The 18,889-nt window shown below is 34.8% G+C and overlaps 2 protein-coding genes across 2 annotated transcripts in view; both read left to right on the top strand.

Moving 5' to 3' along the window:
* LOC109239109 (putative pentatricopeptide repeat-containing protein At1g12700, mitochondrial) overlaps positions 1 to 3,127 on the top strand; it is a 14,686-nt gene extending 11,559 nt beyond the window's left edge. The window contains exon 2 of the mRNA XM_019405634.1: positions 1,291 to 3,127. Within this exon, the coding sequence (XP_019261179.1) occupies positions 1,291 to 3,051 (1,761 nt within the window). The 3' untranslated portion in view covers positions 3,052 to 3,127. The remainder of the gene's footprint in view (positions 1 to 1,290) is intronic.
* Positions 5,489 to 12,419, top strand: LOC109239100 (putative pentatricopeptide repeat-containing protein At1g12700, mitochondrial; the record flags this gene model as incomplete). The annotated part of the gene is made up of 5 exons (XM_019405628.1): positions 5,489 to 8,502; positions 9,604 to 9,748; positions 9,878 to 10,776; positions 11,797 to 11,874; positions 12,076 to 12,419. A coding segment is annotated over one exon (1,653 nt), but the record flags the coding sequence as incomplete, so codon positions are not given.

Below are 18,889 nucleotides of genomic sequence, written 5' to 3'. Positions count from 1 at the left end.
GGGGTTTGAGAGGGGGGGGGGTATGGTTTCGGACAGTTTTATATCAAAAAGACCACACTTCCTGATCGTCCGATCGGCTAACCTAGACGGCTCAGATTTGAGCGTGACCAAACGGTATCGTTTTGGTTAGTGAATGGGCAGGCTGGGTTTGGGGTTAGTTTGGGCTTGGACTGGAGGTGATTTTGGAGGAAGGGTCCGTTTGGGCTACTGAAATCGGCCCAAAATAAATGCCCTGTTCTCTTTTTGTTTTAAGACCAACTTAATTTCAACATTCTTCTTCTTATTCTCTTTTATTTCTTTTTCCTTGATTTCTTTTAATTTGGAAATAACAAAAATCTAAATTAATTCCTAAAATTAAAAAGACAACTAATTAAATCCCAAAATGACAATTAACACAAAACTACCTTAAAGGTGCCAAACTACACTATACTTTGGAATTTTCTTTTATGAAACAATCAATTCTCTAATTAATCCTAAAATGTAAAACAGAACCCTAAATGTACATGCCAAATGTACCCCTTTTTTTATATATTTTTTATATGAATTAAAAAGCACAAATAAAATGCAAACAATTAACAGACAATAACACAAGAATTCCCAAAAATAGCAAAATAATGAAAGAAATTATTTTGTTTGAATTTCTGGGAATAATTCACTTAGGGCAAAAATCACGTGCTCACAGGGACCCACACTATTCTTGTTGTTTGTCTTAGCCCCGGGCCTTAGATTATGGTTACTGTTATTGCATGTCATTCATCTTTCGGTTTTTATGTTTCTGTTACTATTACGATTTCTACTGGAGTTACTAATGAATTCTCTCCTCTTATTTTTTCTTACTTTATTTTCGTCTTCCTGAGTCGAGGGTCTATCGGAAATAGCCTCTCTGCCCCTATCGGGGTAGGGGTAAGGTCTGCGTATATATTACCCTCCCCAGACCCCACTATGTGGGATTCTACTGGGTAGTTGTTGTTGTTGTAAACTAGAATATAAAGGTAAAGAACTATATTAAAAGTGCAAACTATTAACATTTACCATAAATTTTTTGAAACTTTGTATAACAATATACATATATATAGGTATAATAATAAATTTGAAATAGCTACTCCGATAGTCGGTTTGGTTCGGTTTTTTTCTGATTAAAACCAAAACCAAACCAAATTTGATCGGTTTTTAAAATTCAAAACCAAAACCAAACCAAACCAAAAAGTATCGGTTTTTTTGGTCGGTTTGGTTTGATTTTCGGTTTGATTCGGTTTTTCGAGTTTTTATGAACACCCCTAGCTGGACTAGTATATTAGCTCATGCTTTGCTATTTCCCGTTCTGGTTCGGCATTTACAACCAGAGATTGTTCTTCTTGTCATAGCAATACATCCATTCCGGCAAAGGGTAAACTCGGGGTAGCTAGCAGGTTTGAGAATGTCAAGTGTTTAGATGAAGCTGTGAGTCTATTCCGTCGAATGGTAAGAAAGCAGCCTCTTCCTTCTGTTTTTAGCTTCTCCAAATTATTAAAGACTATGGTAAATATGAAGCATTACTCTTCTGTTCTTTCCCTTTTTCGAGAAATGCGGAAATTAGGCATCCCAATTAATGATTTCATCTTGAATATAGTGATTAACAATTATTGCCTAATGCATTGTTCTGACTGCGGATTTTCAGTGTTGGCCATTTACTTGAAGAAGGGCATTCCATTTAATGTTGTCGCCTTTAGCACCCTACTAAGGGGACTCTTTGCGGAAAGTAAGATAAAAGATGCAGTTAACTTGTTCAAAAAGTTGGTGAGAGAGAATATATGTGAGCCTAATGAAGTCACATATTTGACCATCATGAATGGGCTTAGCAAAAGGGCCCATACTCAGAAAACTTTTGATTTGCTTAAGGTAATGGAACAAGGAAGCGTTAAACCCAACACACGTATCTACAACATTGTTATAGATGCCCTATGCAAAGATAGAATGATAGATGCTGCTATTAGCCTTTTCGAAGAGATGAAACAAAAAGGCATGCCTCTGACAGTTATCACATATAATGTGTTGATTGATGGTTTGTGTAAGTTTGGTAAGTGGGAAAAGGTTAGCACTTTGTTCTTAGAAATGATAAATCTTAATATGTATCCAGATGTGCACACCTTGACCATGGTGATAGATGGATTATACAAAGAAGGAAAAATTGAAGATGCTGAGAAGGTAATGAGACACATGATCGAAAAAGGTGTAGAGCCAGATGTGGTCACCTACAATGTGATAGTTGATGGATATTGCTTACGCGGTCAAATGGATAGAGCAAGGAGAATTTTTGTTTCCATGATTGATAAGAGCATTGAGCCTAACATTTTTAGCTATAACATATTAATAAATGGATATTGTAAGAAAAAGAAATTGGTTGAGGCCATGCATTTGTTTCGTGAAATTTCTCGAAATGGACCGAAACCTAACATTGTTACATATATGACTATCTTGCAAGGTCTATTTGAAGTTGGAAGAACTGACATTGTGCAAAAATTATTTGCTGAAATGCTATCTATAGGGCTCAGACCTGATTTATGCACTAATCGCATTTTGCTCCGTGGTTATTTTCAGAATGGACTAGTTGAGAATGCTATGTTGCTATTTCATGAGTTGGAAAAAAAGAGAGAAGATATTGATATTGAACTTTACACTGTTATTATTGACGGATTGTGCAAAAATGGTCAACTCGACAAAGCTCATGCTATTTTTGAGAAGCTTTCTTTGATTGGATTGTTTCCCAATGTGATTACATACACTACAATAATAAATGGATTATGTCTAGAAGGATTGCTAGATGAAGCCAAAAATATGCTAAGAAAAATGGAGGACAATGGTTGTTCGCCAGACAACTACACTTACAATGTTATTGTGCGAGGATTTCTCAAGTTTGGCAAAACTAGTGAAATGACAACTTTTTTGAAGGAAATGACTGAAAGGGGATTCTCATGTGATGCAAGTACAGTAAAGTTACTAATAGCTGCTATAGCGAAGGATCCTTCTTTGCTTAACATGATACCTCAATTTCGCTTGGGAAATAAGATGTGATTTAGTTCACTTGATTTATTCAGCTATACTTATTTTCACATTTATCGTCTTCTTTTAACACAAGAGGCTGAACTGAATGAAGGATGATTATAGCTACCATCTAGTTAAAGCACTTGTATATTTTATTTTCCCAAACATTAAAGTGTTGTGTGGAAGTTAAGTGGCTACTAATATGATCTTAACAGGGTAATTCTTTGTTATGCCCCTTAGTTATTCTTTTTGTTCTATTCGGTTGCGATTGCTGTCTTCTATAGGATTAGGTGAAAAAAACATGACTTGGGGCTTGGAAATTCATCATGTTCCCATTATTGGTCTAGTCTAAGTTAACTCTGTCCGTCTCTCTCTCTCTCTCTCTCTCTCTCATGTGGCGAAACAGATTAACTCTAGACAATCTTTGCATGCTGTGATTGAGCAGATGTAGCTTTTCAGAAGCACGCCAAGTCATTTAATCTTTAGACACTTGTTCTGGAGAGAGATTATTGCCGAATATGCTTGCACATATTTTGGATTAGAAATCCAATGAAAAAAGATTATCAGTAAGTAATCTATTAAGTTGGTGTACAACCGTGCAAGCAGAGGCAGATGCAGCCTTATACACAATGGGTTCAAATGATCCAAGACCTCTAGTGAGCACACATGAGATGCATACCTCATTAGTGCATGATTTATTCTATAGATGGTTTTTTGATTCATAACAAATGGGTTGATTACTTTTTAGAAATGAAAAGGGGATCCTTTGTTAGTTATTCTATTCACAATCGTAGCTGGGAGGGAAATGCAAATATCCCAACCAAATTTGAGCTATAGCTGCTAGTCCTATTTCTTTTGCTTCGTTCGCAGACTTCATCATGTTGGCGGCATAGAACCCAGTACCAATAACCAATAGAGCACCAAGAGTCATTTTCATCATTTTTCTTGGATTCTTCAAGTTTGCAGCCAAACCACTAGCATATCTGGCTGTTTCATCATCAGTCGCATCATCTGATGATTACTCTCAGATTCACTGTAAGAACTACTTTTATCCGCTGGAGATATTTCTGGAAGACTTTTAGCTTCTTTTGCTGGCTCTTTAGCAGGGGTATTATTATCCTGCTCGGTGAATTCATCTCTAAAAGGGTACCCATTTAAGATTTTGGTACACTAATTTAAAAATTTATCCAGTAACAGTAATCATTAGGGACTTTTAATTTTATTACTCTTATCTTTTCTTTAGACAAGTCAGTCATGACTATTGGCCTTCTTGGAGTAGTACGGGCGGAATTGGGAAGAATAGTTAAGCCTTCTTGTTTTCAAAAGTGACAAATATTTTGAGCCAATTTTTTTTGTGACACTAAAGTGGCAAATAAAAGCATGGGAGGGAGTAATATTTTTCTTTCTTTTACGAGATTCTAATCTTCTTGGCTGGCCGTTGTTTGTGACAGATTTAGACCCACGCTAATCAAACTTCAATGACATCATCATCCATTCAATTATCGACATGGATGTTGACGTGATCACCATCGCGACCTTCAGGTCAGGTGAGAAGTTTCTTTTTGTGTTCCGCGAGGGAGTGAATTATGGTGCTGGGATTGCGCTGGCGTATACGACATCCATTAGCCAAGGATTCCATTGACAGAACAAATTGCTGACAGGATCAGCAAGATCCTTGCAGTCCTTGATACCAACATCCTCTGGGGTAACCCTGTCTATAGCTTCTAGACGCACAAATATACTGAAGTTAAGCCTGCCCTCAACAACTTGGTTGCAGCTGCTAAGCTCTTCCGCGCACAGTTGGCCAGCACCAAGTGAGCTTGATTTACCTACACGACAATATCTGACATTTTGAATGATGATGCTGTGCGCAGCAGATGATACTATGTTATGATGCTGTGAAGCGGGTAAATTTACATCTTTGTATATATATATGCATGCTTATGTAATTTTGCTTCTGTGGTGAGGATTTGAGATAACTGATTGTTTGCTTCAATGCAGAAGACAAACCGTATATTTGGAGCCTTTGGTGATTTTGGTAACTGGGGAAAATTAATCAATTGCTGGAATTATTAGAGAAAGAGGTGTCAACCACTTTCAAAAGGTATCAGCTTCTTCTTGACTGGCTTTTAGAGTTGGTGACACTACCTCTTTGCTATTTTGTACTAATTTTGAATTTTGAACTTTGAACTATGATCATTCTCCATGTGTAGCTTCGTCATGGTTTAAGATATTTTGTTGTCTATGAAATATTGAATCTCTAATTTCTTCTGTAGTTAGATTTGCAAGATATTTTATAACACGATGAATATTTCTGGGTTTGCAAAAGCTCAAGTTCTGAAAGGTGCTGTTTTTCTGCTTCATTTCTCAAACTTCAAACCCTTTCTCTTAGTGTATTTGCTTCAAACACAAGAAGATTATTTTGCAACATGTTAGAGAATCTTTTACTGGTTATTGGGAAGTGGAAGTCCCACGTCGGTTTGAGAATGTCAAGTGTTTAGATGATGCTTTGAGTCTCTTTCGTCAAATGGTCAGAACTCAGCCCCTTCCTTCTGTTTTTAGCTTCTCCAAATTATTAAAGACTATGGTAAATATGAAGCGTTACTCTTCTGTTCTTTCCCTTTTTCGAGAAATGCGGAAATTAGGCATCCCAATTAATGATTTCATCTTGAATATAGTGATTAACAATTATTGCCTAATGCATTGTTCTGACTGCGGATTTTCAGTGTTGGCCATTTACTTGAAGAAGGGCATTCCATTTAATGTTGTCGCCTTTAGCACCCTACTAAGGGGACTCTTTGCGGAAAGTAAGATAAAAGATGCAGTTAACTTGTTCAAAAAGTTGGTGAGAGAGAATATTTGTGAGCCTGATGAAGTCATGTATTCAATTGTCATGAATGGGCTTAGCAAAATGGGCCATACTCAAAAAACATTCGATTTGCTTAGGGTAATGGAACAAGGAAGCACTAAGCCCAACACATACATCTACAACATTGTTATAGATGCTCTTTGCAAGGATAGAATGCTAGATGCTGCAATTGGCCTTTTTGAAGAGATGAAACAAAAAGGCATTCCTCCCGATGTTATCACATATAATTCATTGATTGATGGTTGTTGTAAGCTTGGTCAGTGGGAAGAGGTTAGGACTTTGTTCTTCGAAATGGTAAATCTTAATATTTATCCAGATGTGCAAACCTTGACCATAGTGACCGATGGACTATGCAAAGAAGGAAAAGTTGAAGATGCCGAGGAGGTAGTGAGACACGTGATTGGAAAAGGTGTAGAGCCAGATGTGGTCACCTACAGTGTGATAGTTGATGGATATTGTTTACGTGGTCAAATGGATAGAGCAAGGAGAATTTTTGATTCCATGATTGATAAGAGCATTGAGCCTAACATTTTTTGCTATAACATATTAATAAATGGATATTGTAAGAAAAAGAAATTGGATGAGGCCATGCATTTGTTTCATGATATTTCTCGAAATGGATTGAAACCTAGCATTGTTACATACAGTACTATCTTGAAAGGTCTATTTGATGCTGGAAGAACCGACTTTGCCGAAAAATTCTTTGCTGAAATGCTATCTACTGGGCTCAAACCTAATTTATGCACTAATTGCATTTTGCTCGACGGTTACTTTCACAATGGGCTTGTTGAGAAAGCAATGTTGCTATTTCATGAGTTGGAAAAAAAGAGAGAAGATATTGATATTGAACTTTACACTGTTATTATTGATGGATTGTGCAAAAATGGTCAGTTCGACAAAGCTCATGCTATTTTTGAGAAGCTTTCTTTGATTGGATTGTTTCCCAATGTGATTACATACACTACAATAATAAATGGACTATGTCTAAAAGGGTTGTTAGATGAAGCTAAAGATATGCTAAGAAAAATGGAGCACAATGGTTGTTCGCCGAACAATGCCTCTTACAATATTATTGTGCAAGGATTTCTCAAGTGTAGCAAATTTACTGAAATGGAAACCTTTTTGAAGGAAATGAATGAAAGGGGCTTCTCATTGGATGCAAGTACAGTAAAGTTACTAATAGATGTTATGGCGAAGCATCCTTCTTTGCTTGACATTATACCACAATTTCACTTGGGAAATAAGAAGTGATCTATTTCACTTGATTTATTTAGGTATACTTTTCACTTATGTGCAAGTTCCTTTTACCTCTGGAAAGAAATTAAATCAATGGAATTGCGGAAGTTGAAATACTGACAGTTAGAACATTGCTTAAGCTTTCCAAGCAAGCTTATTGAGTAGGTAGATCACTTCTTATAATTTGATTGTTATGCCATTCTACTTTATCTTGGAAATCATATTTTCTGAATAAGCGATTCGGGTTTCCTCATGTGTACACATTACAAGTCCAAGAATAGCATTTTCAGTGGTAAAATTCTTGATTAAAATTTCCATAGCAGCTTTGAAACTATAAAGATAGTGGACTAACAAAAACGGAGGAAGCCGAAAAACTTAAGATGGTTTTCTCTTACGTTTGATAAATTGTACACTTCAAATTTTTTGAGATTTTGGAAATGAAGGAGAAGCCTTTCACAGGGATGCTTATATAAAGTTTTTATCTTTCTGCCTCTTTACTCTTGATATTTATTCTTCTGCCTGTTTCAGAAGAATATTGGTTCTGAATATAAAACAATCAGGATTGCTGGACCCATTACAAATTTTATCCTCTCCATTACTGATCTTGACGACTGCCCCATGTATGGTATCTCATACGAATTGCCTTCTTCATTTTGCACATGTTTGTAGTTGAGGCATTTGACTCTTCAAAGATGTTTCGTACATCCTCCACCTGTCTTCAAGGGATTTGATAGTTTAATCAGCCTAGAGCTAAGTCACAATTTCCTCCGAATTTCTTAGAGGTTCAGTCTCCCATTGCCCGTTGCTTGAGCATTTGGTGGTGGAACAACCATTTAATTCAAACCACATTGAAAAATTGATGCTCCCAGGCTGACGTCATTTGTTTTCTCAGACAATGTACATATACTTCATCTAAAAATGTTCCTCTTCTTGCAAAAGTTTCTATTCACTTCACACCATCTCTGCAAATCTGAGCCTAAGATTTGAACTTCAAATCCTTAGGAACTCAAAATCCTCTCTTAGATCTGAGATCCAGCCCCGAAAATCCAAAAACAAACAGAAAATACTATAGAAAAAACCAAAAAAAATACTGTTATATTGCATTTCTGGATTGATTTCGAGTGTTAGTTGTTGATTTTCATCTCTTAGCTCAATTTTTAATTGCTGGAAGTTTCAGAAGTTCTTCCTGGGTTTAATTTTTGTCGATTTAGGATTTATCCGAGTCTATTTGGTTGACGTTGGTGCTGTGTTTTCACATTTCGATTCTGGATTACTTTTGATATTGGTTGCTGGGTTGTGAGCTTAGATCTGAACTGCTGCTTTGTCATTTGCTGCTGCTGATTCTTATTCTTCTTCTCCTTGTGACTTAATTCCAGGTACATATCGTGTAATCTCCAAGTTGGACATGAAATGAAGTGCAGTGTTTTTCATTTCTGCTGAAGCTGCATTTGTATTGCAACTAGTTTCAGGATTTTGTTGAATCTACATTTGTATACTAAACTGGATTGATTTGACTGTACTGCCTTATTATGGACTGTTGAACTCATGAATTGCCTTATCTGTTTCATTCTATTTCAGTAGTCTAATGCTCAAGTAGTTTGGTCTCTTGCAATTAATAAATAACTTTGAGTTTGTTTACTGGTATTTATACTCCACATCAGGATAGTCGTAAGTTGGAAGTAAAGGGAGAAGATGATTATAAACTTACCAGTGTTCTAGATGAAGGAATGCGCAAAAATGGCCGGTCCTACAATTTCATTCCAATTTTGAGAAGATCTCTTAATCGGATTGTTTTGACAATGTGATTACATACACAATAATAATTGGATTGTATCTGTTATTGTATGCCTTCATTTATATGAATGGTTACCTTGTTTAACCATTTGTATTAGTAGCTTTTTGCCCTTTGCATTTCTTGATTTGAAGAATTGTCTTTTATGTAAGGGATATTCGTAGCTTGAATTGGGTGGATGGCCTGTTAACAAAAAGATAACCAGTAGCTTGGGTGGATGGCCTGTTAACAAAAAGATAACCAGTAGCTTCAGGAGGAATTTGTTTTTTATTCTAGTATTTAGTATCTGGAGGGGTTTGTGACAGTTTGCAAGAGCTTTCTGCTGCTATTACTGCTATTTGAATTTTATGCTTCATCTATGATGCTTCCAGAAACCAGGACAGTATATCTTGTGATTCAAGCTGAATTTGTTCCCAATATTTGAAGTTTCAGAAAAACAAGAAGCATTTACTTCTTTTTTCCATATTCATCCTTATTAGTGTATCATTAATTCATCCTTGAGGGGGATGTGCAAAAACCTTAAAAGACAGTTAAAATGAATCGAATATGTAGTTTTTCCAGTTTTCATTTTGCAAATTGACATGGAAAGTGACAGTCGACGATGTCATTCTTGCACCACTCTTATGGATTTTATACTCTCAGTAAGTGACATTTTATTTGGTTCTCTTTGTTCGTTTTGGCACAGAGTAATACCAGCAGTTACAAGAATTTCTTGCAATAACTAGCACAACATGAAGAACTTTGCTTGTCTGAATCTAACATTCTTCTCAAGTTGTAGAAATTGAAGGAGAAGTCTTCTTCTGCCTTCTTTACTCTTGATCCAAATTGAGGTTAAAGCTACTTTTCAGGCTAATAGTTGGTTTTTGTCTTGAGATTAACATGAATGGAATTTTATTGCAGCTGGAAGACTATCGAAAAATTACTTTTGTGCCGTAAATTGACAATTCTTACAATTTCAGGCAAGTTCTTTTGTACCAGTGATCATTCAACTATTTCCTCAGACTTGGAAGGTGAAATTTTCAACTTCTTCTGAGATCAAGCAAAGGTGAAAAGCTTAAGATGTTCTGTTTCTTTGATAAAAAATACACTCGAAATCCTTTTGAGATTTTGGTGTCATTACCTTTGCTTTTTCTGCTTATTCATCTAAGCATCCTTCATTTAGAAGAATTTTTTTTTCTGTTGTAGAACATTGCTTCAAACAACAAGCACTTCAATATTTGGTGGACACTAGTACTGCTTTATCAATTGTTACACCTTGTTTTGTTTCATACTCTCTGTAGTGTCTTTTTTGTGTCTAAAAAGGTTTTACTAATACTCTTGTGTCTTCCAAGTAAACGAGTTTTAAGTACATTGGGAAAAATGAGATTTCCGCTTGCTTCTTTACAGCTTAACCCAAAAGGTTGCATTTTGCCTAGTTCTTTTCAGTAAAAAAGTAAATTTTATCCCACGTAGAGTATGAAGTACCTTCTTCAACTCTATTTATTACTAGTAATTTATTTTTGGCAGTTCATCTGCAACTTTATCCTCTATGCTATTTAATTCTGCTTCTTTTTTGAATGTCTAAATTAGATTGCTTACAGAAGTTTCTAACTATAGTCCAAGAGGAAGCTGCAGATGTACGCAAAAAGAACCTTAGTGTGCCTGTGTTACCATAGTAAAAGGAAGAGCTCATATCATGATCTTCATTTCGAGGCGACAGTGACAGTGGCTGGAGAGTTGCTTAAAAGTCCTGGAGCATATAAGGCTGCAGAGGAAGCAGAAGACGCTGTTGCACACCTAGCACTAGTGACACTTGTAACAGTTGCCTTTCAAAAGGCACTTTTGTACATCCTATTATTGAGCAGATTTAACTTTTCAGGTAATTCTTGATACACTTGTACCGGAGACAGATTCATTTCATAATGTGCTTGCATATAAATTTGGATTAGCAATCCAATAGACAATGATCATCCTTAGATAATCTGCTATGTAGCTGCTCAACAGTGAAATTGCTTTTATACTCTTACTAATCTATGTCTTGTCTCTTCCTCCTTTCTTTATTTTGGCGAATGCAAGACGATGCTCTGGCTTTTAATTCACTGAGCTCTACTGATTCTTCCTCTTAATCACAGGACATATCTTAGATGTCTTGCAGTTGACAAATTCTTCATATTTCAGTTGACGAAGTGGCATGCCTGAGTATTTTTCTTCTTCAAGTTGCATTTTCATTAAGGTCTAACAGAATGATAATTTCTTAAATAAGTTTAACTGTTGCTTGATGGTTAGAGGCCTCGGATGCAGATATTCTCCTTCCTGATCCCATTTCCCTTTTATAGTAGTAACATTTTCTGCTTTATCTGTCGGGTTAAATGAGCTCTTAGGACTTGGATTTGGTCATTTGCTCTCCCCTTCAGTGAGGACACATGAGATGCCGACCATTTCACCTCTTTGGCACTTGTGATTTATACAAATGATGGTTTTTTTTAGATTCATAATAAATTGAATGATTATAGTTTGGTAGCTGAATAGTTATTCAATTCACAACCCGGTGCACTAAGCTACCGCTATGCGCGGGGTCCGGGGAAGGGCCAGATCACAAAAGTCTATTGTACGCAGCCTTACTCTGCATTTCTGCAAGAGGCTGTTTCCATAGCTTGAACCCGTGACCTCCTGGTCACATGGCAACTATTTTACCAGTTACGCTAAGACTCCCCTTCCTCATTCAATTCACAACCATAGACGCAAATTACCCACAACTAAATTTGAGCTACAGAAAGACTAGTTTCATTTTTCTTCAGCTTCATTCGCGGACCTCATCACGTGGGGGACATAGACCCTAGTACCGAGAACCAACAGAGAAACAATAGTCATTTTCATTATTTTCCTTGGCTTCTTTCAGGTTTGCAGCCAAACGACTTGAAATTGTGGTTGTTTCATCATCCGTCTCATCATCTGACAATTCCCTTTCTGATTCACTGTAAGAACTACTTTTATCTGCTCGTGATTTTTAGCTTCTGTTTGCTCACTGGCTTTAGGACTAATGTTTTTTTGCTCTTCTTTTGCTGGCAATTCTTCATCCTTTTTCACTGCTTAAGTTATCAGTGTTTGGTTGTTTAACGTGAAGAATGCAATTTTCAAACTTTGCACTGATTTTTCTTTTGTCAATTTTCTGCATCAGGAGAATCCTTCTGAAACCTTTGCCATTTTTTCTGCAAAGTCGGCTGGTCCTTCTTGAAACCAGTGTGACATATGAAATCAATACATAGCAGAAGATAGTGAATAATCTTTCAAGGTTAGCGATGAAAATTATGAAAAACTTCTCAGAATAGTGAACTTTGAATTTGGAGTGTGCCTTCTTTTGTTCTTCCCAAACTAATCTCATATAGCAGTGTGGCAAAACTTTTTATGGGTCACTGTAATTTCTCATGTAAGCAGTACTTGCAACGTGCAGTAGACGGACTCATACTACATGTCTTGTAGAAAATTTAAAGAATATTATGTATATATTTGTATTGAGAAGTGCACCACTGCTTTTAAATCCTGGATTCGTTTATAAATCACTTTCCGTCCTATAAAAGCAAGTGTGTTTCATGCAACGCTTTTGTGGAATATGCCAAAATTTTGAATTAGTGGGTTCTGCTTTCTATACTTGCACGCGCTCACACATGTACATATATATAGTCCGAGTTAGATGCAATTGATTCTCTCCTATTCGTATCTAGTCTAAGTCTGTCACTGATTCGAGGAGGAAGAAACAGATAGCGAATGGCAGGAATATTGATTCTCTCCTATTCGCACAAAATCTCGCATACTTGAGTTGGTACAGCAGCTGTAGCTCCCTTTGAACCCCATTTTCTGTGTTTCTTTTCTTACTTTTGCTAGTATGCAATCTTTCCCTTTATCCTTTGTTCTTTGTTCTTGTTGATGGAAAGGATGAAGCTGTAGTGTATATATACATACAGAAAATCTTCAAAGAAAACTTTCTTGAGATGCTCTCTTTCTTTTCTCCAAAATACATGTTCCTTAATTAATTTCCATTCTTTGTTTATAAACCTTTTCTTTCTACTATAAGGTTTTCTTGCACAAATAAGAAAAAACTGAGAAGAACTCCTAAATGAGAAACCTCAAGTGTAAGAGAGTTTCTTATTGTTGGACTTTCATCTTTCAGCATGAGAGAAGTTGGAAAAATTTTCAATGTGGTCTCTCATTTTTCCATTCTTGTTTATTCATTTTTCTTTAATAAGAGGGTGTTTGGATTGGATTTTAAGCTATTTTTAGCTTATTTCAGTGTTTGGCAAAATTTAAAAAGTGCTTACAAGCTCTTGACTTTTAAGCCAAAAGGCCCAAAACAAGCCAAAAGTAATAAGTTGGACAATTTCAAACTTATTGCTTTTTGGCTTAAAAGCTAGTTAGGTTTGACCAAGTTGTTTACTCTTTCATCCCTAATATTTTTTCATTATTCCAAAATGCCCTTCATAATAGAAGTCCTAAATTTTTTTCTTTCTCTCCCGTTCTTCATTCCCTGCGTCTTTCCTCCATCGACAAACATTGAGGTTTCAGATCAATTGCAGAAGTGAGGAAAACATAAAGTAATACGTGTGAAATTTCACTACATTTAGCAACTACTCATAAATTTAGTGGAACTATATCCACTTATCCACGAAGTGGATGTCCAGTACCAAATTTCAACTATTCCTACTATTCTAGGACTGTTATGATAAATATCAAATTATGGTGGATGTCTACTCTTCTTCCATGATCTTCATCTCAAATGCTTAATGACATTTTCAATGATATATTTTGTATGTTCAATGACATATTCTATGACATATTTTCTTCACTTTTTATGCCTATATAAAGGTCTTGTAATTGATAGGAAAATACACACAATTGAAGAAGAAATCTCTTCCTTCTCTCTATCTCCATTTCTTGTTCATGTTTTACTAAATTGCTTTTATTTCCTTGTTCCGTATTGTTACTTTGAGTTATATTTCATAATACGTTATCAGCACGAAGCTCTAATTTTTATTTCAGCTATCATCTTAAAGTACGAAGATAACCAAGTTCATCGTTGAACTACAAAATATTGAATACCTAGAATCAGTTACGTTCTCGGTGGAAGTTTGAGTATTTAATATGTGAATCAATTTGCTTCAATTGTCCAAGGAGTATCTTTTCCATTTTTCCTATGAATTCTCATTTTAGTATTTGGGATTTAAGATTTCGTATTATTCATATTACACAAAAGTACAATATTATTTGTGCAGGAAAATAAGCGGGTTGAATCAAGAACAAACATATGTAAGCTTACAGTTTACTAATTTTCATTTATTGAACTTGAAAAATTTCCAAAGCTTTCAAGGATGTGATTTTTCTCTGTAAAATATGTGAGATATGTTTCCTTCACTTAATCTTCTTAGCCTAATAAGTATATGCAGTCCGCTTTGGAACTCTTATATCATCATTTATTAATAATATTCTTAGTTACATTAATTTTTAATAATAGCTAAGCTTTTCATATGTAAGCTTTCAAAACAGAACTTGCATAAGTTGAACTATGGTTTGAATATTCAGTTTTTTTTAAGTACTTTAATTTTGTTTGAATTTTTCATCAATTTGAATTTCTTTTGAACCTTTCTGATCACTTTAAACTATTTAGTCTTTGTGTAATTGAAATAGCTTGATCAAGTGTGTTGACTTATTCAATAAATACTGAACATGCATATATTTTTAATTTGGCTACTAATATATCATGTAAACACTTAGTGTATTTTTTTATGTGTTCTATAATATTTATCAAACACTATCATGATTTATTACAAGTTATTGGATGTAAATTTGCAGCCTATAAATATATTGATAATTTTGAAGATGTCTCTCTCTCTTTTAGAAAAGAGGATTTTAAGATTCATTTTATTTGGAAAGTGGTAACTGACAGATGTCAATGCTTAATTATGAGATTTAATTGTCAATGGATCAAAATAATTTCTTAATCGTTTTCTATATGGTTGTTACTACTTTGCTGATGGTTTATCAGTACCTAAAATTTATTATATAATAATTATTTAAAATTAAAAGTCTTGCATTAATAAATAACACTTGAATTGTAGCAAAGTTTCATGATATACATGACTTGTAGAAGTGATTATATTCTTATAACTAATCCCGCTTCTACTGATGACCACAAAATTGATAATTGATATTTTTCATAAAGGCTCAAGGGATTATACTGGGTTGTTGTTGTTGTTGTTGCTGCTCAAGGGTGAGTCATAGTGCACTTTGGCATATTATGACAATGATTTTATGATCCATTTAAACTCTAATAGAATTTAGAAGAAATATTCTGACCATAAACGGTTGTATTTCCAATAGATGCTACAAATAATTGATATTTCATATAGATGCTACAAATAATTGATAAAATTTACGCTGATTTGAGATATGTACACTTATTTAAGAAAGCAAATTTGATTTGCTAAGCTGCAAATTATCTGTGTACAACTTTCTTGGCATATGATTGAAATTAAGGCTTGAGAATGAATCTCAATATTGTTTAGCCTATTATGCCATTGATTGAGGGTAGACATTGGGATCAAGTCTTGATGCTCCATAATGATAATAGTTGGGTTTGAGTCCCAATTTATTATGGCCTAACATGCATTTATATTGGTAAGGCATTGGGTTTGAGTCCCAATGCACCATATTGGTGATATAATGATGACTAAAGAAAAATAATATATTTTTCATGAAAAAATCATGAAGCTTGTCCAACTTGATATGCTCCATACTTGAAGTGAATAAGGTAGCGGTGCATAATAAGTCTAAATGAAGATAAGTGGTTAGCGAATGAATGTGGGCGTATCAAATACCAAAATAATAATAGTCATCATTATGATAACTATAAAAATGAGAACAAGAAGGGTTCTCAAAATAGTCCTTCAAAATGTGAAGGCAATGTTACCAAATTGGTATGAAAAATAATAAAGCACGTCGTTGATTATGATCCATTCCTTGAAGAGGATGTGACGTATGATAAGCATTGAGAATGCAGACCCATTCCTGAAGGTGAATGTGGCAATATGTGATAAAAGTAATGAATAAAGACGTGCAATACATGCTTGGATGAATACCACAACTCACCTCTAAGGGAGATTTGAGAGAAATAAAGATAATGAATATTACAATATGGTTATATGAATATGTCATTGGTCGCGTACATGTGGTACGCCAAATAATATTTTGCCATGTCTTATAAAAGATTAGTAAAAGCAAAATTAAAGTAAGAAATAATTTTGCTTATGATGATTTTGACCATGACAATTATTATGATATGATTTTCTCCGTGAAGGAGACATTCACCATATGGATGGTGTGACAAAAGATCTTGTAGTACAAAATTATTGAGAGCTCCGGAAGAGCGAATTTGTTACTACCCGAATAAATAAAATTATTCATGGCATTGGTGGTAGTAAGTCTCAAAAGAAAATTTTGAATTTCAAATATATTAGCCAAAGTGGTTGGCATATTGAGACTATAAATGAAAGGAAGATTGAATATCTTCATATTACTATAATCATACCGGGTAAATATGAAAGGTTACCCGATTTTCCTTCTATTTGTACTACACAAGTATAACCATGATGATAGAATCACATGCCACAAGTAAACTAGAGGTTTACTGAAATAAATATTAGTTGGCATGACCAGTTGGCCATCCCGGTTCAATTATGATGCGAAAAATGATTGAGAATTCACATTGGCATATATTGAAGAATTCGAAGATTCTTCAAGAATTCTCATGTACGACTTGTTCTCATGATAAATTGATTACTATACCAGCTAGAGTTGGGATTGTATTCCCTAACTTTTGGAACATATAAAAGGTGATATATATATGGGCCATGTCACCTGCCATGTGGACCGTTTACTATTATATGATTTTAACAGATGCATCTATTGTATGGTCACATGTGCGTTTGTTATCAACTTGCACTTTGATTTTTGCAAGGTTGTTTGCTCAAATTGTTAGAGCACAGTTTCAGAATATATATATTATGATAATTTATCTTGATAATGATGGTTTAAATCCAAGTTGGTTTAGCAGAAATTGTATGCCCCCAATTATAGCTAAACCATTGGTTATGAGAACAAAACTCCCAAATAGAAATTTGGTATGAGGTGTATTATTTAATATACAACAGCACTTGTACGCATCAAGCCAAGAAGTTATGATAAATTCTCGCCATCACATTTGGTTCACGGTCAGGAACCAAATATTCCCATCTAGAAATATTGATGTGCTATATGATTTAATTGTGCTGTCACAATGCACAAAGATGGGTTCCCAAAGAAGGTTGGAAAATGTGTTGATGATCCCGACATTAGGGGGAGAAAATGGGCAGTTGAAAAAGTGATACGTGAAATGAATTATTATGAATAAATCTAGATCCTCGTACAAGAAAATGTTAACTTGAAGTTCAAGTAATAATTCATTTCTAAAATATCTCCAAGCACATTGCTGACCCAAAGCTAAATGTCATATTCCAGCTGCTAATGCTCCAAATAGAATAACGTCTATGATGGATAGAGTTTATGGCACGTATGAAGTGTAATAGACAAATCGGTTCCAAAGATAAAACTCCTTGAATAAGGAGGGAGAAAATGTTCAAGATGGTCATAATAAGGAGGCAAGTGCTTTATAAGAGCACCATGACATAACATTTTATAAGACCTCATGGGAGAGGCTCAGGTACCTGAAAATAATGAGATCTCGATAAGTTATGTCTTTATTGATTGATGATGGAACCGATGTAAAATGATCATTGACGATATTGTTGATATAATGTAGCGCTCAATATTATTAATATTGATGAGGATCTTGAGCTCAAATCTGTCATGAAATTTAAACAAATAAATGATTGTCCAAATAAAAAATACGCAATGAAAATTGACTTCACTTGAAAAATGTGAAGTTGGACGGATAGTCCAACACCTGAAAGTATAAAGTCAATTGAGGTATAAATGTGTTCTTGTGTGAAAAGTTCAAGTTGATAGACATAAAGACGACTTGTGGCACAAGAAAATTAGTAAATATCCTCACATTGATTATATGGAGACATGTTCTCTTATGGTGGATATAATCATTTCAGGTTTTAATCTGGCAATACATGAAAACTTGATATGCGTATAATGGAAATCATTGAAGGATTAAAATTGTTCTGAAGCATATTAATGTTTCCAAGAAATTCATTAAATAAAGCTTCAAACATCCTTATACGGATTGAAACAATCAGGGCGCGTGTGGTATTATCACATGTGTGAGTACCTATTGAAAGAAGGGTACAAGAATGATTCAATTTGTCCTTGTATCTTTATAAAAAGATCTGGATTTGAATTTGTTATAATCTCTGTGTATGTTGATGATTCAAATATCATTACAACTCTCAGGCAGCTTCCCAAAGCAGTAGACTGTTTAAAGAAAGCATTTGAAATGAAAGATCTTGGAAAGACAAAAATTTTGTCTTGGTCTACAAATTGAGTATATGAAAGATGAAATTTTTATCCATCAATCAGCATACACTAAAAAGATTTGAAAGCGATTTTATATGGATAAAGCACATCCATTTAGTACCCTGATGGATGTGAGATCACTCGATATAAACAAAGATCGATTCCAACCTCACGATATGAAGAACTTCTTGGTCCTGAAGTACCATATCTTAGTGCAATTGATGCACTAATGTATTTTGCTAACACTACAAGGCGTGGCATAATGTTTTCAGTCAAAGGAAGAGAAAGAGTATTTAAATTGCTCCCTTGCCGGGATATTGTTGCTTATTGAATATTTTCCCTTGCCGGGACGTTGAGATTATTGATATTGTACCCTTGTCGGGATTTAATTGTTTAATTGTGTTCCCTTGCCGGGATTTCTATTATTGTTTTGTTTATTCCCTAGCCTTGTTTGTGATTGTTGTTTGGGTGAGGAAGGGTGG

This window comes from Nicotiana attenuata, chromosome 1, assembly GCF_001879085.1.
Source record: "Nicotiana attenuata strain UT chromosome 1, NIATTr2, whole genome shotgun sequence".
Classification (NCBI taxonomy): Eukaryota; Viridiplantae; Streptophyta; class Magnoliopsida; order Solanales; family Solanaceae; genus Nicotiana; species Nicotiana attenuata.
Note: the sequence above shows the minus strand (reverse complement) of the source record. Positions and strands in the feature narration are given on the sequence as shown.